Source organism: Drosophila bipectinata, chromosome 2R, assembly GCF_030179905.1.
Source record: "Drosophila bipectinata strain 14024-0381.07 chromosome 2R, DbipHiC1v2, whole genome shotgun sequence".
NCBI lineage: Eukaryota > Metazoa > Arthropoda > Insecta > Diptera > Drosophilidae > Drosophila > Drosophila bipectinata.
The window spans coordinates 13,503,539-13,525,561 of NC_091737.1; the positions used below are offsets into that span (position 1 = coordinate 13,503,539).

The 22,023-nt window shown below is 47.6% G+C and overlaps 7 protein-coding genes across 7 annotated transcripts; 2 read left to right on the plus strand and 5 right to left on the minus strand.

Moving 5' to 3' along the window:
• Positions 1-1,982: 1,982 nt before the first annotated feature.
• Positions 1,983-12,512, plus strand: sha (shavenoid). The gene is made up of 9 exons (XM_017250868.3): positions 1,983-2,453; positions 5,559-5,867; positions 6,409-6,498; positions 6,586-6,780; positions 7,569-7,679; positions 7,734-8,060; positions 8,113-8,588; positions 8,655-8,897; positions 8,956-12,512. Exons 2-9 carry the CDS (start codon positions 5,615-5,617, stop codon positions 12,121-12,123), a joined length of 4,863 nt encoding a protein of 1,620 aa, XP_017106357.2. The 5' UTR covers positions 1,983-2,453; positions 5,559-5,614; the 3' UTR covers positions 12,124-12,512.
• Positions 12,513-12,947: 435 nt separating this feature from the next.
• lambdaTry lies at positions 12,948-13,945 on the plus strand. Its single transcript, XM_017250699.2, has one exon. It carries the CDS (start codon positions 12,948-12,950, stop codon positions 13,767-13,769), a length of 822 nt encoding a protein of 273 aa, XP_017106188.2. The 3' UTR covers positions 13,770-13,945.
• LOC108131424 (transmembrane protease serine 9-like) lies at positions 13,936-17,699 on the minus strand. The gene is made up of 2 exons (XM_070278329.1): positions 16,898-17,699; positions 13,936-14,868 (listed from the first exon to the last, which is right to left on the minus strand). The coding sequence occupies exons 1-2, from the start codon at positions 17,690-17,692 to the stop codon at positions 14,050-14,052; spliced, it is 1,614 nt and encodes a 537-aa protein (XP_070134430.1). The 5' UTR covers positions 17,693-17,699; the 3' UTR covers positions 13,936-14,049.
• zetaTry (zetaTrypsin) lies at positions 15,407-16,366 on the minus strand. The gene has a single exon (XM_017250698.3). The coding sequence runs from the start codon at positions 16,331-16,333 to the stop codon at positions 15,476-15,478; it is 858 nt and encodes a 285-aa protein (XP_017106187.2). The 5' UTR covers positions 16,334-16,366; the 3' UTR covers positions 15,407-15,475.
• Positions 17,700-18,175: 476 nt separating the features above from the next.
• thetaTry (thetaTrypsin) lies at positions 18,176-18,998 on the minus strand. The gene has a single exon (XM_017250334.2). It carries the CDS (start codon positions 18,992-18,994, stop codon positions 18,206-18,208), a length of 789 nt encoding a protein of 262 aa, XP_017105823.2. The 5' UTR covers positions 18,995-18,998; the 3' UTR covers positions 18,176-18,205.
• Positions 18,999-20,062: 1,064 nt separating this feature from the next.
• alphaTry (alphaTrypsin) lies at positions 20,063-20,956 on the minus strand. Its single transcript, XM_017250715.3, has one exon. The coding sequence runs from the start codon at positions 20,926-20,928 to the stop codon at positions 20,158-20,160; it is 771 nt and encodes a 256-aa protein (XP_017106204.2). The 5' UTR covers positions 20,929-20,956; the 3' UTR covers positions 20,063-20,157.
• Positions 20,957-21,067: 111 nt separating this feature from the next.
• epsilonTry (epsilonTrypsin) lies at positions 21,068-21,912 on the minus strand. Its single transcript, XM_017250714.3, has one exon. The coding sequence runs from the start codon at positions 21,893-21,895 to the stop codon at positions 21,122-21,124; it is 774 nt and encodes a 257-aa protein (XP_017106203.2). The 5' UTR covers positions 21,896-21,912; the 3' UTR covers positions 21,068-21,121.
• Between the last annotated feature and the right edge of the window lie 111 nt (positions 21,913-22,023).

Genomic DNA, 22,023 nt, shown 5'->3' on the forward strand with positions numbered 1-22,023 from the left:
CCTCAACACGGGACATGGACATGGATATGGCCTGAACCTGAACCGGGTTCTCTCGGATCTGGGATCTGGTACTGGGATCTGGTCCTGTCTTCTTTTACAGTTAAAGATTTATGGATCATGCATGGGTAAATGGCAAACCGATACGCGGGTAATTGTGTGTAGGTAACGCATTCGGTTGCAAATTTATTCCAGCCAGCTAGATAAGACCCAGAAAGAGGCAGTCAAGCTGAAGATTCGGATCGAAGACTGACATGGAAAAACAAATTCGAACATTGAGCGTCATAAAATGGAGATAGCAGGCCATGACAAGGCAATGGACATCATAAAAGAATGAATAAAATCGATCGAAGCCCATTTTCGAGAACTGTTTAGTATGGAATCGGAGATAATGTGGAGTAGTGGCTTCTGGGGAGAAGAAGGAGGAGCTGGAGGCGGTTCGGTGGGTATCATTAGATGGAGATCTTCGAAACTAAAACTTTCTAAATGACGGGCGGCAACTGCAACATCGACAGCATCGGCAGCAAAAAAGCAAAAACTGTAAATGCTGCCAAAGCAAATATGCAGCAGCGTCGCCAACTAAAGTATAATTATTGCCCAGACAAGATGGGAATAAAGACGAAGACTGCACAGCCACTTGGAGATTTTTCAGAGACTTTCCGCAACTTTCTGTGACTCCAACTGAGAGGCGACGCAGTGGCACGTACAAAACGCAGCATCGCCATCGCCATCGCCAAGGAGATGCCAATATTTCTATAAATTTTCTATATATATGTACGATATAGGTTTTTGCTTTTTCGTTAGCTACTGCTACTGGCAGTGCAACTGCTTAACTGTTTTTAATTGAAACCAGTTTGTGGTAATTGTCTTTTTGGCTTGGCTGGCCCCAGCAAAATGGCTATATATGTGTTATAACTCTATAACTCGCTTATGTCAAACAGATTGTCTGTGTAATTTGAGCAGATCCCCTCCCCCTTTCGAAAGTTTGACGCTAATTCTGGTGCACCAAGGCACATCTAGGCGAAAAATATATATATATATATCCGAAAGTATAACAATGACAGTTCCGTGTGGCACATCCAGTTCTTCACAGACATCTAATACAGACAAAAATAATATTTACAAAGTCGTAATAGCTATTACTGTATGGGACTTGTTTTGTTAAAATATTTTATTTAAATCCTTAAGCAATAATTTTCTCTAAATACCTATCTTCAGACTTTAAAGATTATATTTTCCATTAAGTGAAAATGTATTTATTTATGACCAATTTGTTTATTAATTTGATTGATGTTTGCTTTTCGCAATGCCATCAAAATAGCCAGTTTATGACCAATTCGGAGGCTATTTTCTCTCGGTGCGGTGCGGATCTTCAAATTCCACGAAATGCCCGAGACACTGCACTCGAGCGCAACTAAAGTGAGTAAATTGTCATAAATTGAGTTGAACCAATGACAAATGACGCTTTTTCTGTTTTTCTGTTTGATGTTCTGCTTTTATCAAATTGGAGCGTGATAGTACGGTGTAGAACGGTACCCGGCAGGCAGCTCCTTCGGCATTTCGCCTTCATTTCTCATGCGACGATATCAAAAGGCCGCGCCACACGGCGTATGAGCGATGTGGCGAGCCAGAACCTGTCCCCCCGAGTCGGTTTTAATTAGTCTGCAAAGATCTGAAGATCCGGAGATCTTCGCCTTCACACATCACAACACATGGAGACAGACATGGAGTTGGAGTTGCGAGCTGGAGTGGCTGGAAAACAGTTACAGCCGACGGTTGTTGTATCCACAATTTGTCAAAACACAATGTGCCACACGGTGGCGGCGGTTCGAAACTTATACTTTCGAGATATAAGAGCGGAAAGCTGCTAAAAGAAAACTCGTTTAAGAGTCGCTGTCTCTCTTTTAGCCTGAATCTTTTGGGTTGAATCTTTCTTCGGCTTTGGCTGCTTTGAGCCGCGTTTTCTGCCGTCAGTCGCTCCACCGACGGCGACCTTGATAGACGTCTCAGCGGTTCGAAAAGAAAATCAAGTCGCCCCATTGCTACAACCCATCCCAAAAACCGTGAAAACTCCGCAAAGAAAAGCCGCCGCGGTCTTCGCTTTCTTTCAAACTAAAAAAAAAAAAACAATTTTCTAAAAACAATAACACTTAGCTGGGGCTAATGTTGTTTTTGTGCGGATTTGTGTGGCACGAGATGTTTCAAAAATGTGGCCAGAAATGATGGAAAATGTGCAAAGCATGCTGCCAAAGAAATGTGTGAATATGCCACAAGAAAATTCAGATGCAAAGTGAAGTTAACAAAAAGAAACCGCTTAAGTTTTCGTGTGAAAATAAATCCTTGGTGCAAATAGAAAAACAAAACACAGAAAGCCCATCCACTACACTCCGTCACTCGTTAAGGAAAATTAACGGCCAAAGGTGTTAATTTATTCACCTCTTCAACTGGGCTCTGTTGTGAGTAAAAAAAAAAATAAAATAAATAAGAGTTGCAAAATATCTGAAACAAATCTAGATTTTCCTTTTGGAGAAAAGGGTTAGGTTTTGCCCTTGGTTTTTCGGGTTTATCAGACCATTTCCAATCGAGTTTAGGTCACTGGGTACTTGCCCAAATTGAAAATCTTTTTCTAAGATTTTCCAAGATTTTTTTTTGTTTTTGATAATTTTTTTTGGGAGAAAGTAATTTGCTGGAGTACCTGGTCCATGCAAACGAGAAAAAACACCGGCCATTGCCATCGTAATTCAGTTTTAACAACTAACCGAAACCGTTGGTCAGCCATCTGCTAACTTGGCCCTAAGTTTAAGCCATAAGTACATATTAAAGCACATTAAGGCGTCGAGCAAATGATGCGCTTCTCTGGCCACACAATGGATGTACCTAGATGTGGATGGTGGATGTGCCCCCGGGAGCGGCTAACAAAAAAAAAAAAACACAAAATAATAAAAATAACAGAGGAATAAATTTGAAATTTATTATTAGGCCCGGTGGGACGCGATGCTTCAGAACTTTAGATGATGCCTCCCATATGGCGTGTTCTAAGTGTTAAAAGTACGCCGAGTGTGACGTCGGTTGCACTCGGAAGTGTAGCTAGTTGGTTGTAGCTACTACCTAGTGTAGCTGCCCCGTACTGCCAGACAATAGCCCCATCAGGTGCCCAGAGATGGAGCCAACTGCATAGTCATAGCCATAGTTTTAGCCATCATCGTAGTTGGTGCATGTTCATGTGAATTGCAATGGCCAGGTTAGAATGCGTTGTGGTAATTTCTGCACCCTTTCAGGTGGTTTCTGGTGTTTTATTTTGTTTTTTTTTTTTGGGGTATGATCAACTAAATGAAATCTAACTTTAGTTTGAAGTATTTTTGGATTGAAATTTGAATGAAAAGAAAGAAATGTTTTAGGCATTTTAGATACAAATCTTTTTCAATTTAAAACTCGGTCAAGTCTGTTTGATTAAATATGTTCATTCTATAGAAAGTCAATCTCTAAATCAATATATAACTAAAATAAATCAAATAATGTATAAAAGAATATCAATTTACAACTTTCGATTTATTAAAAGCAACCTCAATTCCGTATACCATAGAATTCTCTTCACACTGTTGGCCATTTCTTTGGGCCTGCAGCTGTTAACGGTCTGCTGAGCAGGCCAACAGCCAACCAAGGGGTATGTCCAGATTCGATCAGACTACCACCTGTGGCCGGGGACGGGCACTTGTTTATTATGGATAAATTTATGCACAGACTTAGAACAATGCGCACACGCTCTTTCGTGTTGCCCAATAATTAATGATCGCGTACATGTCGGCGAATGGCTAAAAGGATGAGGAGGGGCTGGGCCTGCCTGCCTGCATTCGGCTGAAATGAGATGGAATAGATGGAATATGGCTAATTTATGCAGTTGGGTTCAATTACCTGTTAATTGAGTTTAGTCGAGTGCGCAAGAGTCAAGACCCTGTGGAGAGACCAATGGGAGTACCATATGAATGCCATAAAACAGATCTTACTTCTTGAGTTCCACTTTGAGATCAGATCTGTGGGTTCAGCAAAAGTCTACCAAGACTGTTACTGTTGTCATTTTTTTATTTTCCCAGCATCATCAAAATCGCATCAGTTTCAGCTGCTAGTTGGGATTGGGATTGCTGTGGTGTTGCTGCTGCTGCTGATGTTGCAGTCGGAGCGAAAAACCAGGTCATTACTGCCATTAAATTCGTTTCGAAAATGCAGACGACTCGACAGAAAAACTAAAATAAAGTCTAGATAACCGATGACCGAAAATCAAAGCAAACTAAAACCTAAAACTGAGGCAAAGTCGTAAACAAATCGAAAAAAAGAAAGAGTAATAATAGAAATGATATTGTTGTTATTTTTAAATGCCATAACTGTACAACAAGTCGAGTGATAGATGGATGGCTGCTTAAAGCTTATGGCCCAAGATACAGATGTAGATGTAGATGGATGGACGGACGGTGATGGTGACTGGTCAATCAAAAGACTTAGACAACGAACTTTAGTATGCTGCTATGTTGCTGTGTTGTTGCTGTTGCTGTTGCTGTTCTACTGCGTTTTGTAAAGAAATTTTACTTTCAAATTAGGCCGCAACTGTTGCTTTTTATCGCTTTCTTCTCCTCATTCATTCGCGCGCACATTATGACTGTTGTTTGGTCTGCCCCACCACCTGTCTCTTTTGTCCACTGAAGGTGTTGTTCTTCTTTTGAAGAGCCAAAAAAAAAACAGAAACAACAACTAACATAACAACACCACGCACTACGCGCTCTCAGATCGGCAGAACTGGGAGATATAAACAGTTAGAAGTCCCCAATAATTTTTCTGTGGCGCTCGTTTTTTTTAGTCTTTTTAGTTTTTTTAGTGCCACTCTCTATGTGTGTCTGTATGTATGTATGTGGCTGTGAAATATTTATGTAAATTGGTTTGGCCGAAAGCAGCTGCTAAAGTGCAACTGATTAGCGGTATAAACGGGGTGTTCTTAGCCAAGTGCAGCGCTTTAATAACGGTACACGCAGCAGCAGGCCACAGTCGCAGCAGAAGTTGCAGCGACAGCCTCTGCGTTTTCCCACTGCATCGACGCACTTGTTGCAGTGCAGCATAATTCTATCATTACACTGAGAAGAAAATTGAGATTAATAATTAATAAACTATTTACTTACATATATCTTGTAGTCTTCTAGTTGAAAAGTTCTTGAACTTTTTCTCATGGTGCATAGTTTGTCCCACCAATAAGTATACATTTTGCCGGCAGAACAAGTTTTAATTGCAACATTTGTTTAAATGTTGTCCGTTAGCTGATGGCTAACACAGCAACACCACCACCAACAGCCCACTAACTGGATGTAGATGTTGCTCCATTTCCATTTCCAGCAAAACGGACGAAACAATTTCTGCCTCATTAAGCGGCGCGGCCCAAAGAATGTCAACAAGTTGCTAGTTGGGAGCTGCTAGTTGCAAGCTAGTTTCAGTATATATTTTTTCTTTTTTTTTTATTTCACCTTGGTCTAGCTACGAATTTGGATTTCTTTTTAATTAATTAGCGACCTGTCTTTCAGTTACAGCCGGAGAATCCCCCCGAGAGTGCGTTTGCGCCAGCGATGATGCTGCTAAGATGCAGCTCCAATCCTCACTGCTACTCCTACAGCTTTTCTTCCTTGTTGTCACCCTGCTGTCGCCAGCCACGCCCATTTCGGCACCCCGACTGCCCACCCATCCGAGGGTGAGGGTGAGCCCCGAGCCCGGACCAGAGGAGCCAGAGGATGGCTTGGTGCCAGCCAGTTTGCTGTTGGAGGAACTCCAGCAGACTAATGGGCAGCTCACCAATCTGACACGACATCACGATGGTGACATTTTCCACACAACCGGTGAGTAGTGCACTTAAAACAAACAGGGGAAACACTCCCATCTTTCTTCAGTTGTTGTGGAGTCTAGGATAGAGACTGGAGTCTAGACATTTTTACAGAAATCTTCAATAAACATCAATGTATTCCCATTAATCAATATTAATTATTTGCTGTAAAGTATTTAAACACTAAATGCTTCATTTCAATTAGTTGCTTGAAGTATTCGTAGTCCAAGGTAATTGATGGAAGCTCTTGAAACGTGCTTGGTTTCCTGAAGAGCCATCGCCAATGGCAGTTCCAAAGTCAATGTCAAAGCCGATGCCGGGCCATGAGGCATGTGGCATCTTCTGGCTGGGTGATGCTGCGCTTTTTGCCGGCTGATCCGTTGACAGCAGCATTAATTTCACCAGTAAGGCCCGGCACGGCCCGGCTCGACTAGGTCCCTCCCGGTCTGGCTCGTCTGATTAGCCGTCAATCCGTTGATGCAGCTGTGATGCTGTGTTTTGAAGTCCCAACTCAATCCATCTTAATGCTTTCTTTTCATCTGTCTTCTCCTTCCCAGGTTTGGGCAGTGCCTGCAATGCGGACACCTGCATCGGACTCTCTAGCGGCACAGCCTCGTTGGTGCGTCATGGAGGCGACCACGACAACGGTAACTAACAGATTAGCATGGTAATATCCGCTTGTCATAACTAATCCGAGAGTATCGTCTTTCCCCAAAAAAAAATAAATACCATAGATGGACTCAATCGCGAGGCGGCCTCAATGTCCGGAGGTCAGATGGAGCTCCTAACCCGTCGCATGAAGATCCAAAAAGGTCGCGGGCAAGTCAAGGAGCCGGATCAGAGCTCGGAGAGTGGATGCACTTGCAAGTGTCTGCCATATCAGAGGGCCTATCGGGAGGATTTGGGCATTTGTGTGGATGATATTCATGGTAAGTTTTTCTATGGACTGTGAGTTCTCTAGAGACTAGTATACCTCCAAATATGATTTAATAACCATCTAATCGTAATCCCATGATATTCGGTCCCAATTTGTTGTTGCATTTGCATCGCGGAAGCGAATATTGCATTTTCTGCCTCTTTGGCCAAATTGTGTGCTCCATTTCGCGGTGGGATTCGCTCCCACATGTGAGACACATCCATCCATTGTTTTGTCATATCCGAGACACAATGGTTGCCCAACTGAAAAGACCCAGTCCAAATATGTATAAAAAAAAGGTATAGGAGAAACAAAAATAGGAGAAATATGAAAGAAATGCTGTAATAACAGCGACAGAAATTGTGCAGGGCTGCAGAATGAAAACGAAACGTGACGCAAAGAGGGAAAAAATGTTATTATTATTGAACAAATCGCTTGTTTCCCCGCTGCTAATGAATGAAAGGAAACTTTCGCCGTCACCATCGCCATCGCCATCGCCATCATCGCGTCTCCGTCTGGTAACATAAACAACGCCAAAACTTACTGCCATTTCGGGTCTAAGACACAACTTGAAAATCGGACATGGAATTGGAATCGGACTTGGATTCAAGCTTGGAGTTATGGGTCTGAAAGTAAGAGCTGGGCGGAAAAACAAAAACCCGAGAAATAGTTTCACTTGCTGGCTCGAAATGTGTAATTGATAAGCGTCGATCGTTATCGCTCGGCTATTGAATTGACTTTCCCACAATGTCTTGGCCTTAATCGTTTCCCATTCCCTAACTGGCTAATTGCATATTTCAGAGTGCTCCCTGTCGCCCTTTGTGAGTGGTTCCTCGTCGGAGAAAATACCATTTGTGTTCCTGCCCCTGAAGGGTCAGATAATATACCCCAGTCGGGAGATCAGCTTTGCCAGTGAGTCCACGGATTATTTTTTAAATCTTAAATATACAATTTGTCCCTTTAAAGATATACATACTCCTGTATGTGCTGTAACGGGTGCCCAATACTTGGGATCCAATGGCTGGTCAGAGTTGCGGAATCCCATTGACACCGACTATCCGTTCCGGATGTTTCGGGACGAGGGACGCAGCTTCCTCCAGTGGCTGGGTGAGGCGGACCTGCGCCAGAAGATGCAGGGTCGCCTCATAGTCGTCCATCTGGTGTGTCGGGACATGACCATGACCCTGAACGCCACCAGTCACCCGAAAAGGGAGCCACTCATGCCGCCCCGCAACGTGCACTCCCCCTGTGTGGCCTTTCGTGTGAATGGCAGCCCCGTAAAATACACTCATAGTAAGTGGAAAATAAATTAATAAACAATCCAAGCTAACCACTATTTTCTTAGACGTGCCCGAGGTATTCTTCCAGCCCGCCAACTCCACCACTTTGGCCTCCACTTCGGATGGCATGACGATGCGGGAATATGTAGTGATTGGTATCTGCAGCTTACTTTTGGGTCTCATCTATGTGGCTTCCGTATTCCTCTACCTGTATATGAAAAAACGGAAGCGGCACAACTCGCGCCACTCGCTGGATAACATCGCCAACGAGATCAACTATCCCAAAAACGACCAGGTGACCTACGGAGCACCCTTTAGCCGGGTGGGCAGCATCTACTCGGCCAACAGCATGGGTCTTGGCAACGGCAATGAGTCCAACACCCGCACCAGTATCGGAAGCCTAAAGGAGGATATGGGCATTGTGAAAAACAATCCCCTTCTCCAGCACTTCCCACAACTTGGGGAAAGGGAGCACAATTCCGGGTTTGCCAGCGACATTTCCAACTCGAATTCCGAGTGTGAGATGGAGGAGAAAATCAAGGTGGGTTGTTTTTGGACTACTACTAACCCCTAATACTAGAATTTAATGTTTCGTGAACCCGTGTAGACATCTGTTTTGGTGCATCCGCAGTTAAGCAAGTCGCCCAAGCCAACCGGGGGAGCGGACAATCCGGCCATGGATACGGATGACTTCCTGCAGGACAATGAGTGCCTGCCGGCGGAGAATGTGGCCGTCATCGACGAGCTGATGAGTGAGGAGAAGTTGGAGAACCTGCGTGCCATGGTCAGTGGCAATGTGCGGAAGAAGCTCTACTTCAACCCAGCCTATTTCGAGCCCCATCTATTGGCGGTAAGTTCTTTTCTTAACTGAATTTTTCCCATCCTAACATGATCTTTGATCCTCAAAGGAACCCCCACAAGCGGCCATTGAATTTTTGCAAAAAATCCGCGAGGTGATTGCCATTGCCAAGTACAAGATGGCCGCCAAGAGGTATCAGCCTTCGCTCAACATAATCCCGGAGGAAATGCATCCGGAAACTGGATCCAGTTCCCCCACCATGTACAATATTCCACTGCAGCAGAGTCTGGCCGTGAAGGGAATGGGCGACAAGAGGAACAGCATCGAGCAGTGGCTCCAGAGTGTTCCCAACTCGGAAGCTTCTCCCGCGCAGAAGACCCTGGATAGACCCGCTCCAGCAACGGCAGCGGTAAAGAAGCCCACCGGCTCACCCTCCAAGGGATCCCTGCGAAGGGAAATAACAGCACCTAAGGAGCGTCCCCCACCACCGCCCATGCAAAAGTCCAAAACGGAGGAACCCTCATCTCCACGCCGTTCTCCATCCCAGACGGTCAGCAGGAGTCCTGCCAAGAACAGTCCAGAGCCACAGACAGCCAAGCCGAAAACCCCGACCTTTGAAGGCTTCTCCGCTTTCTCGGTAGCCGCCAATGTTTATGGCTTTGCGGAGACGGGCGGAGAGATCTACAACAATCCCAAGTTCATGCTGGCGGACTCTCCGGCTGCTTCCTTGCGTAGCTGCTCCAGCCGCTCCAAGTCCCTGAGAAAGCGAAGCGAGGTCTTGGACCAGTTTGCGGCTGCCAACTCCACGCCCACCTCGCTGACGTCCTTCGACCGGCAACACTACAATATGCTCCGGAACATGAAGCCCGCCGAGGTGATATACGACTCTCTAAAGAGGGAGTATGCGGCTCATATACCAACGCCCGACTACGATAGCACCATTGAGAAGAGGATCAAGGATATCTATAGCAGTACTCAGAGCAGCATTCCATCGGTGCCCACGCCCGACTACAGCTCCCTGAGTCGCAAGTCCCTGAAGCAGTTCCAACCGGACTCGCCCATTTATCGCAGGAAGTCCCCGCAATACCTGATCGTGGACTACGAAACGGATAGCTTGGAGCGGCTGGAGCCCAGCAAGCGGAAGAGCTCGCACTCCTCCAGCTCGCCTTCCTCGGATGTGAGCTCCCAGCTGAGCCCCAGCCTGAGTACAGCTCTGCCCCTGGAGGAGGAAATGGAAATCAGCCATACGGTCTACGATCGCATGGACGGATTTCGTAAGGAGGGCGAGATGAAGAAGCGGCTAGCTGGAAAGCATCAACACCCGCATTCTCATGGTCAGCACCAGAGGCAGAAGGAGGCAGCGGCTCGCATCAAGTACGATACTCCCTTTCGGGGCAGCATGACCATCGAGGTGGAGCACGAGCCCCCCTCCGATCTGGAGCGGACGGACAGCGACCAGTTCGAACCAGATACGCTGGACCGAAAGCCCAAGAAGCAGAGCTTTTGCGACATCTCTGCCTGGGATGCCCACAAGCAGATGGACTCGGACTTCAGCCAGATCAACTCGCTGCCGGATCTCAGTCGCCAGCTGAGTCCCACGCCCAGCCAGGCCATCAAGCCCCGGACCGCCTCCTTTATTCTGCGCTCGAGCAACTCCTTCCGGAATCTGCGAGAGATCTACGAGTCTCCGCTGGTTGCCCAGGAGAACTACAAGAGCGAGAAGAAGCCGCCACCGGCAGAAGAGGGTCGCATCCTCACCCTGGAGGCCAAGCATTCCCGGAGGCAGCGGGGCATGGACACCTCGCCCACCCAGTCGGTGGTGGATGTCGCCAAGGTAAACAAAACCACCATAACGATTTCCTCCCCCAAGCCGGCGGAGAAGCCCAACCAGCATTATTGTCCACCTTTGGTGCACGGTAAGCGCCCTCTGCCCCCACCTCCCCCTACTCCTTCGGATGCCCAGGCTGCCGAGGACGATGCCATCAGCGAACACAGTGAGGTCACCGAAGTCACTGCCACCTCGGAGTTCGAGAACAATACCATGTCAAGTGCTATATCGGCCACCACCGAGGAGAGGCCTCAAAGGAAAACATCCCGAGGATCGAACAAGGAAACCAGTGGCAAGACTAGGGTGGAGGAGTACGAGGAGATGTACAACAAAAAGATTGGAAGCCTCCGCAATGACTACAGCCTCACTAAGTATCTCAACCGGCGGAAAAGTCAACGGGAGGAGGCCTCCAAAGCTGGCCAGGATGCTGTCCCAAAGGACAACCCTGAGCCGGACTTTACAGGCGGCGGGAAGAACCTTAAGGATGTGGATCTCGTGCAGTTTGACGCCCTTTCTGTTAGCTCTCGAAGCAATAGGAGCAGTGGCCATCTCTCCGAGCGCACCAAGGAGATGTACCGGAATGCCGGAGTCCCGGTGGGTATCGCATATCCGCAGCGGGCAGCCAGCAGCAGCTCGGCAGGCACAAATCCCGGTGGCAACGTCCAAACGGTGTATCGCTGTGAGATCGAGCAGGCCCAGATCACAGCCGGAATGCAGATAGCCATTGGTCTGAAGGATCGCGCCAAGAAGGCCAAGGATCTAAAGAATGCGTGGCGTAAGTTCGTGACCATGGCGGCCAATAAATTCAGTCCCAGCCAGAGTCCAGCTCCCACCTACGAGAGCAAGCATCCTCCGGGCTTCCTAGAGGATGAGGGCATAGCCTCCATTATAGAAGACGCCGCACACTCTGCTGGAATGGGTCAGCCCGGAAGTCAGACCTACTATGACCAGAGATTCGGGCAATTGGACAGTGGCTACATGAGCACCGACTCCGGGGAGCTGTACAAGCGGAATGTCTACGATCGATACAACTTCAAGATGCTGTCCGGAAGGGGTCAGATTATACGGGTGGACACAATAGAGGACAATGAGGATGAGAGCGGCCCTAACGACAGCCGCTTCGAGGATCTGGAGCACATGGTGTCCGCAGGTCACAGCCGTGGTTCGGACAATGGGGCAGTGGTGGTGGGCAATGGGGATCTGAGCGACGCGGACTCCGACAAAACCCTCACCCGATCCCATTCCCAATCGAATTCCCAGGAGCTGAATGTGCGCGGCAGCACCACCACAATGTCGTCCTACTCCTCGGATGAGAACGGACGCGGGCACAGCACTTGTTGCGGATCATCGGAAACCGACGAGGAGACCAACGCGGAGGATATGTGGGAGTCGGGGGCGGAAAGCATAGAAACCCACTCCGTTCTCTACAAGATGATAAGGAAGAGTTAGACTTAGCTAGACCTTAAAGCTAGTTACTAGGGAGTGTGCAATACCAGAAGCACACAAAAGACTTCCATTCATAGTTTTAGGAAAAGAAAGCAATATCAGCAATCAGTGCAATACATTGGAGATTCTTGCCAAACCATAAGGTGCAATTCGATAGACCTAAGTTAGGTTAGTTAGTTATCCGTAGAGTGTAGAAGATAACCCTTGAGAACTGCATCCAATACGCAGATCATAAGAGGACAGAGGGAGGACAGACCCTAAGATATCTAAGTGCAATCAAATATCAAATATAATATATATATTCTGTAGAATCGTATCGGCGGATGCGTATTGTGATAAATGTCAGCAGTCTTGGGCCGGAAATGTGCAATCTTAGTTTTTAGTCTCAGTGTAAATGGCCTAGTGTTAAGTTAAATAAATAAAATTAATAATAAATATAGTTGAGTATCAAAAAAAAAATGTTAATTACCATGTAAAGGCTTTACATTTTTAGCTGGGTTATGGACGAAAATTATGGACCTACATACTTCCCTATCTTTTGGGAAATTTCAGAAGTTAATAACCTTATCTTCAATCTATTAAAAAAGAATAGAAAATAATTCAATCAAGCTCAGAGTTAGATTATGCCGGGTCATGGGTTTTTTTCAGCCCTAAAATTTTGGAGTCGGGTCATGATTTACAGCTCACCTAAGCCCATGTCTGTTAACAGATTAACCCGCAATCAGTAGATTTTTTAGATTACAAATAAATGACCAATACACCAGCGATCGATAAGACGTCTGTATAAAATCCATAACGCCACCAAAATTGCAGACAGTTGCCTGAAAATGTCACGGATTTTGGTCGCTATTTGCTTGGTGCTGGGAGTTAGCTGCTCCCTGGCGGATCCTCTTTACCGGAACGATGAAGTCCAGGTGCCAAAACTCGACGGACGTATTGTTGGTGGTAAGGACACCACCATTCTGCAATATCCCTATCAGATATCCATGCGATTGAGGGGAAATCACCGGTGTGGAGGTAGTGTCGTTGCCACCAACATCATTGTGAGTGCCGCGCATTGTGTGAACACCCTGACCACCGTTGCAAACCTGACCATTGTGGCAGGATCAACGCAAATCTGGGCTGTGGAACCCAAGCAGCAGGAACTAGCCGTTCGCGAGTTCATCATCCATCCCAACTACAGAACTCTGAACAACGACTACGATGCAGCCATCCTTGTTTTGGACGGAGACTTTGAATTCAACGACTCCATTCAGCCCATCAAGTTTGCCACAGAGCGGCCGGAGCACGATACCGAGGTTGTTGTGACCGGTTGGGGTACCACCACCGAAGGTGGCTCCATCTCCAACATCCTGCAAGAGGTCTTTGTTAATGTCGTGGAGAACGACGAATGCAAGAAGGCCTACTCCATTATGCTGACCAGTCGGATGCTTTGTGCGGCGGTGACGGGAGGCGGCAAGGATGCATGCCAGGGCGATTCCGGCGGTCCTTTGGTCCTCAACAACGAACTGCTCGGCATCGTGTCATGGGGCACCGGATGTGCCCGCGATGGCAAGCCTGGAGTCTATTGCTCAGTGCCCAACGTCCGTGATTGGTTGGAGCAGAAAATCGAAGAGTTGTCGGTGGTGGGACAAATAGACTTCTTGTAAGCTGGTGAAGTGAACTGTTTCCAATAAGGGTACCATAACTTTGAAATACAATGATGACTTTCTGTTCTACGTAACCCTGAACATATCCCAGCTGAATTACCTTAGTTAGTGCCTTTAAAATTACATAAGGAGATTACCCATAGTTGGGCTTGCTCCGATCGATAACTATGGGTGTATATTGTTTGTTTTATTACGGGTTTATTATTAAATTAGCCGACTCTATCCGGACGGTAGCCACTTAAAGATAGCGTTTGATTGCCTTGGAAGTGTGTATTTCTGTTTATTTAGCTCCGGCTGTGGCGGCGTTGATGGTTTCCTCTATCCAATCCACCAAACTGGCCACGTAGCAGTACACCGTTGGGTAGTTGGGACGGGCACAGCCGCGTCCCCAGGACACCAGGCCCACCAGCTGTCCGTCGATTACGAGGGGTCCGCCGGTGTCGCCCTGGCAGGCGTCGGTGCCTCCCTGGGTGACGTAGCCCGCGCAAATCATCCGCTCGTTGATCTCACCGGCTCCATAGAGCTCGTTACACTGCTCCGAGCTGACGACCGGGACTTGCGCCTGCTCCAGTTTGTAGCTCGAGGGTCCCCACTCCTCGCGATAGCCCCACCCCGCGACGGTAGCCAGTCGACCCACTGCCGGCCGCTCGGAACGTATGCCAATCGCACTGATGTCAAAGTGCGTTAGGTTCAGGGGTGTGTCGAGGAACAGCACCCCAATATCATAATCCACGGTGTAGGTATCAAAGCTGGAGTGATAGGTCCAGTTAGAAATGGGATAGACGATTCCTTCGGTGCCATTTCGGGTATTTGCTCCAGCCACGGCCAGAATCTTGGTTCCCTCCGGCAAGTTGTACAGGCACTGTGCGGAGGTTAGCAGGGCGTTCTCCGAATAGATGACTCCGGCACACTCGTGCTTGTAGCTGGACTCCGCGTCCCGGCGATATCTCAGGGAAACAATATAGGGATGCCGGGCAATATCCACCGACGTTCCATTGATAATCCTGGGCTCCGGTTGGACGGCCTGGGTGAGAACAAAAGAGGTCCCAATAGCCAGAAGCAGCAGCAGCACAACAGGGGAGTACATCCTGGCGGATGGTTCGTATCAGACTGATTGTGGTTGGCGAATTTGCACCTTGCCGGACGCCTCCAAAAGGCGATATCGATTATCTTAATGGAAGGTGCTCGAGATAGCATCTGATAACTTTCTTGGCACGCCAGAGTTCTTTTCAGATAATGACGTTCAAACGACGATTTTTGCTGGACTGTATTGGCTATAATCTCCCTATTGAATTCCTCAAGTCTATTTAAAATCTGAAAAAGCTACAAACCTACTCAGTAACTAAACTAATGCGAAATATAAGATTATTAACTTACTAAGTCATAGCTAAACATGCATTTTAAAATGGTCGAGAATTCCCCAGCCAACAGATAAGTCTTAGACTTTGGTCCACTCTAATTCACGTAATACTCCTTCCTCGAAATCAAACAAAGCATACTTTTGGGGCTGTTCCAAAAGCCCTATCAAATCAGTTCCGATTTCTTGAAAGCCACTTAATCTAAATCCATCTAGTCAAGGTTAATCTAATCAATAGTTTCATCATCATCGATAAGGATTATCAAGAAACAATAATTACTTGGATTAGCCCAAGGCACATGGTGGAAAAACCACATTTATTAGAAACTAGCACGGCTAGCAAAAAAAATTATTTACGAGTATTGACTTTAAGTTCCGCAATCCTGGCATCGATCCACGAACGGAGGTTGGCCACATTGGCGTAGACTCCTGGGTGGGTGGCCAGGGCACAGGCATTGCCCCAGGAGACGACGCCGTGGAGCTCGTCGCGTACCACCAAAGGTCCGCCGGAATCGCCCTGGCAGGCATCCACACCGCCGACTCCACGCTTTCCGGCACACAACATGGTGTCGGTGATATAGTAGGTTTCGTCTCCGAAGTTCTCGTAGTCCGCATTGCAATCCGCGTTGCTCACGATGGGCACATCGACGGCGAGGAGGACGTCGGAGGCAGTACCGCCAGAGGATGTGGTGCCCCAGCCGCTGATCTTGCTAATAGCTCCTGGTAGCGGGGGCTCCGATGCCAACTTGATGGCCTTGATGGTGAAATTATTCAGTGGCAATGGGGGATCCACCACCAACAGCGCTATGTCGTTGTTGTAGGCCGCTCCCGTGAAGTAGTCTTCGTGCATTATGATCTGCTTGACGTTGGTGACCACTCCATCGGATCCGGTGCGGTAGTTGGATGCGGCCACCACCTTGTACTGACTCGCCACCGTGGCAATGACGCAATGAGCGGCAGTGATTATCAGGTCATCAGCAATAATAGAGCCTCCACAGCGATGGCGGAAAGGATTCTCCGGCGTCGTTATACCCTTGTACCTCAACGAGATCTGGTACGGACACTGGGCTATATCCGAGACATAGCCGCCCACAATGCGTCCATCTGGGAGGTATTTATCCCCCTGATCCTCCTGTAAGGGAAGCCCCTTGGTCAGGGCTAGGCCACACAATCCGAACACCAGAAACACCAACCAGCAACGCGACATCTTTCCTGCTCCACAAAAAATCGAATACTGAAGCCACAACTTTTTGGCCACCGGCTGCAAGGCTTATCTAGTGGTCTAAACTGCCATTTGGACCATAAATTTTACTCGGATATGCCTGGTCACTTATATGGTAACTACAGACGATTACGTTTTATGACCCACTAGTAACATTGGCTAACAAGGTTAGGATTTTAGGAATTTTTTAGTTTATATTTGAATTTAGATCGAGGGGATATTATATAGTATACTATATAAACATATGTCTTATTAAGTTATCCTACTATCCTACTACTACCCAATTATACTAATTAGTTTTCCATTTAAAGAAAAGGGGCAGGTTATAAGTTCTTATAGGGTCTATTGGGTAGGGAGTATTGATTAGACTATAGCCATTCTATTTATGATCTGGTGCACTATATATTTTTATAATCCAGAGACTGACGGAACAGACGATTGTATAAGAATAAGATATACTAATCATAAACAACATTTTTTTATATACTTTGTAAATTTTATTAAAAAAATAATATTAATATCAAGGGCATAGTATTAATAACAATATTATGAGTTGAAATCCACCTGCTTGGAAAGCCAATCCTTAAAGTATGCCACATTAGCATAGACTCCAGGATAATTGGGACGGGCACATCCCTCGCCAAAGGAAACGATCCCGGCCAGCTTGTTATCCACAACTAGAGGTCCTCCGGAGTCACCCTGGCAGGCATCCTTTCCGCCTTCTGAGTATCCGGCGCAGAGCATAGCCTCGCTTATGGGTCGCCAGTTGTAGGAATCCTGGCATTTCGTGGAGTTTACAATCGGAACACGAACCTGCTGGAGTTGATTAGAGGCAAACCCATTTTCCAGGGTATACCCCCAACCGCTAACCGTGGCCAGGACACCGACAGCAGGCTCGCCTGTGACTATATCGATAGCCTCTATGTCTTTATTGCTCTCCAATGGCAGCGAAGGATCGACAATCACCAGGGCAATGTCATAGTTAGTAATGGTGGCATTGTATAGTTCGTGGGGGATAAGCTGTTCTACCCGCACCACCACTCCATCCATGCCAGCACGGTTTGCGGTGCCGGCCACCACTAGGAAGTCGGATGCGTCCCGATTGTATACACAGTGGGCGGCTGTCACGATGGTTTTGGAATTCAGGATGCTTCCTCCGCAGGTTTGGGCAAAGGCGCTACTCGGCGAACTGCGTCTGCGAAGCTGGACCACATACTTTGTATAGTAACTGGAAGCGTCATCACCGCCCACAATCCGTCCATCGGGCTGGGCATCCGAGCCGCCCAAGAAGATTCCCAGCCAGAGCAAAGACCCGGCTATAATCGATACTAGAGCTTTGTTCATTTCGTTGTTTCGAATGTGACTAAATCGATGTTGTTTGGCTAGTTCGGGAATAGCGAGAAGCTTTGTCCATATCGCGAATTGGTCAATAAATTGCTTTCGGTCTAGAACCGATAAGATGGTCAACCACCAGAGAAGCAAGCGTTCTCTGGAATTCGTTGGGCCTTAACCTGACTAAGCGTAATGACATTGTTTGAATGAAATCTTTGTCAAACGATTGTAGGCATTTTTAGATTTACCAAAGATCCCTAGATTTGGAGCTGTATATTGGAGTTGTAACAGAGCCCCTACTCCCGAACTCTAAAGGTTCTTTATAAGAAAAGTTAAGATACATAATACATTTTTCATTATGATGATGATCAGATGGTGGAGAGATAAGTTAGATGGTGTTATATGTTTTTAAACAACATAAAACCCTTATAAATACTTAAATACTTTACTGTCCTTTTGTATTTTTAAGCTTTATTAAATATTAAACCCCAAAAGTATGCTTTGATTAAAAGTTTATTGAACCCTTCACAATGTTTCGCTCTTAGAATTAATCCATGAGCGCACAGAAGGCACATCGGTGTAGACTCCAGGCAGAAGATTTGAAGCGCAGGCATAGCCCCAGGACACAATGCCCACCAAAAGGTTCTCCGCCACCAAAGGACCACCGGAGTCACCCTGGCAGGCGTCCTTCTTCTTCTCGTAGGCACAGACCATGGTGTCGTATATGATTTCACCGTATTTGTAGGTGTCCGATCCACACACCTTCCAGTCCACAATGTTGACAAGGACTTCCTGTAAGGTTTTTGGCAGCGACATGCACCAGAAGTAGCACTTGGATCCCCAGCCGGTGACCACAGCGGGGGTTCCCGTTTCTGGGGTCTTCTCAGCCAATGCAATGTAGCGGATGTCGTCGGTCTCCTCGACCTTCTCGGCCAGCTTTAGAATGCCGACATCGTTCTCCATGGTCTTGGAGTTGTAGTTCTCGCTGTAGGCCAAGGCCCGAACAGCCACCAATCGGCCGCCTTCGTTGTAGAGAGTGGAGCCCAGGCGCACAAAGATCTTCTCGGCCTTCACGCCCACCAGACAATGGGCAGCGGTCACAATGGTGTAGGCGTCAATGATGCTACCGCCGCAGAAATGATTTGAGTTCTTTTTCTGCAGAGAAACCTGGTAGGGATGGGCCCGAATGGTGGTGTCCTCGCCGCCCACAATTCGACCTTCGCGGGCGAAGGGATCAGCATTGGATACGCCAATGGTTCCGGCGAAGGCAGAACCAGCGGCCAGACAGACCAGAAGAATTACAAAGCCCCTCATTACGAACAAAGAACACTAAACACCCAATGGCCAGTCCTCGGGCATTTATAACCTTCCATGGGCCAACTTTTGACAGGGTAGAGTGTGATCCTCGAGTGGACGGACAGGCGACAGTATCGACTTGATCTTTTGAGCTGGGGGAATTAGCATACCTTACTAGCCTATTGTTATCACCAAATCGGTATCACAAAGAAACCGACGGAATCAGTCTGTGAAACATACATATCGCTTGTCGATTTGTGGGCTTTATGGTCTTAGAAAGCACTCCCCTATTTGATAGAGGTTAACTGAGTTGTTATGACCCGGAATTGCCGACAACGAGGTTATGAGCAGACGTTGCAAAAGCGGTTAATGGCCCATTAAAACCGAGAATGTTACCACTTTATTCACCAACTGGAAATACCCCTCGAAAGTAAGGGGTGGCCCAGTGCTGATGATACCACACTCATCCATCAATCAGAAGTCACGGACACCTGACACAGAATGGCGCAAATCAACCGCAAATTTCATTGAATTTTTAGGCACTTTAAATTAAATTGATAGCGAAAACGTTTTATAAACATCATTATCAGTAAAAAAAAAAAACCAAAAGTCTCAATTGCTAGATTAAAGTGTGCAAATTGATTTTAATTTGTTATTTATTTATATGATGCAATGACAAAGTTTTTTCTGCAAATATCTGGAGAGGAAGGACCCTTTGGACATGCCCCGAATGTCAAAATATTTCCACCAGTCATAAGTCTACTATCTTATCACGGCCCTTATGTTTCGCCATCAATCAATTTATCAATGGGAAGATGAAGTGGCACTGCGGACACGCGATGCACCCCATCCAGATTAGATGTACCAGTCCTGAGAAAATATTTACCCCTTGACCAAAAGCACTCGAGACTACTGAAATCAGTTTGGGCCGAAGAACTTGCGTATCATTTCACAGGTGTGAATACCCTTCCGCCCTGACAAAGATTCTACTTCTGGTGACGCGATATTTCTATTTCGTTGATTAGATATGGCCTGTGAGGGGCAAAGCTAATGTTATCTGTTTTGCTAAATTTTAAAAACAATATATTTTAATGTTGCGGATTACGTATTTATTGAACATTCATTTGAAACATGTATGTTTCATTTAAAAAATATACACATTTTCAAGAAAATTCCATTGCTTAGATGCTGTTAGCGGTGCTGATCACCCAGGAGCGAAGTACAGACACATCGGCGTAGACTCCGGGGTAGTTGGCGTAGGCGCATCCGTATCCCCAGGACACAACACCGACGAGCACTCCACCAGAGACCAGAGGGCCACCAGAGTCACCCTGGCAAGCATCCTTTCCACTGGAAGCGGCACAGATCATGGTGCTCCTGATCTGGCTACCATATCCATAGGTGGACGAGGCACACTGCGACTGGCTAACGATCTTCAGGTTGACGTACTGCAACTGGGCGGGGATGGAGCTGGATCCGTAGGACTGGGTGCCCCAACCGGAGACGGCGGCACTAGCTCCGTTAGCAGGGTTGTAGGTGGCGAGGCTAATGGCCTTGATGGAAGAGCTGAAGCTCAGGGAGGAGCTCAGACGGATGACGGCGATGTCATTGACCATGGTGTTGGCGTTGTAACCCTCGTGGTTGCGGAAGGAAGCCACGCTGACCAGGGAGCCACCGGAGCTCCAGTAGGAGGATCCAGCACGGACCTTCAGGGAGGAGGCGGACACGGACTGCAGGCAGTGAGCGGCGGTCACAATGATGTTAGCGGAGTAGACGGAGCCACCGCAGGAGTGGCTGCCACTGCGCTGCAGGGAGATTTGCCAGGGGAAGCTGGAGATGGTGGTAGAGGTACCTCCAACAATACGGCCATCCAGCTGGGGCAGGAGACCCTCGGGGATGGTGCCTCCCAGGGCGCAGGCCACAGCCGACAACAGGATCACGAACTTCAGCATTGTAAGTGATGGAAACTAGTGCTTACATGCCAACTATCCAGCCTTTATATATTCCCGATCGACGGCTCTTATCTTCCTAACCGGAAGGTTTTACACCTGCGACGCAATTCGGGCCAAGAGAACAAGAAAGAGACACCAATGCTGATTCAGAGAAGTTTATTGAAGTACTTTCAAGTGTTTTCGTGTCCAGGGATTACACCTCGCGGGCGGTCTCTTCGATCCACTCGTGGAAGTGAGCAACATCGGCGTAGACTCCAGGGTACCTGACGTCACCGCATCCGTAGCCCCAAGAAACCACACCGACGAGACGATCTCCAGATACCAGAGGACCACCGGAATCACCCTGGCAGGCATCCTTGTGCTCGGCGTAGGCGCAAATCATGGTGTCCTTAATCTTCCTGCTACCGTAGCCGAACTCCTTGGAGGCGCAACGCTCACGATCGACAATCTTCAGGTTGACGGCCAGGAGATGATCGGGGATGGTGCTGCCGCCGGACTCAGTGGTGCCCCAGCCGGAAACCACGGCGGTAGCGCCCTCGCGGGGGTTGGAATCGGCCAGACGGATCTCGCGGATACTGCTGCGGAAGCTGAAGTCGGATTCGATACGGACAATGGAGATGTCATTGACCATGGTGCGGGAGTTGTAGCCCTCGTGGTTGCGGAAGGAGCGAACAGAGTGCAAGCTGCCACCAGAACGCCAGTAGGTGCTGCCGACACGGACCTTCAAGTCCTTGGCCTCCACCGACTGCATGCAGTGGGCAGCAGTGATGACAATGTCATGGGAGTAGATGGAGCCGCCGCAGAAGTGAGCTCCGTTGCGCTGCAGGGACACCTGGTAAGGGTGATCCTCGATGCTGGTCTCGTAGCCACCGACGATGCGGCCATCCAACTGGGGCAGAAGGCCGTCGGGAATGGTACCGGCCAGGGCGCAGGCCAGAACGGAGAGGAGTACCGCGAATCTCAACATTTTAATTGATTGTAGCTTAATCCCCAGATCTTAAGCCTTTATATACGCACCCTCCAGTGAACCCAATCACTCATACCCTTGATTGACAGTCATATCTACCCATGAAAGACGCTGCGTCACAAGCCACC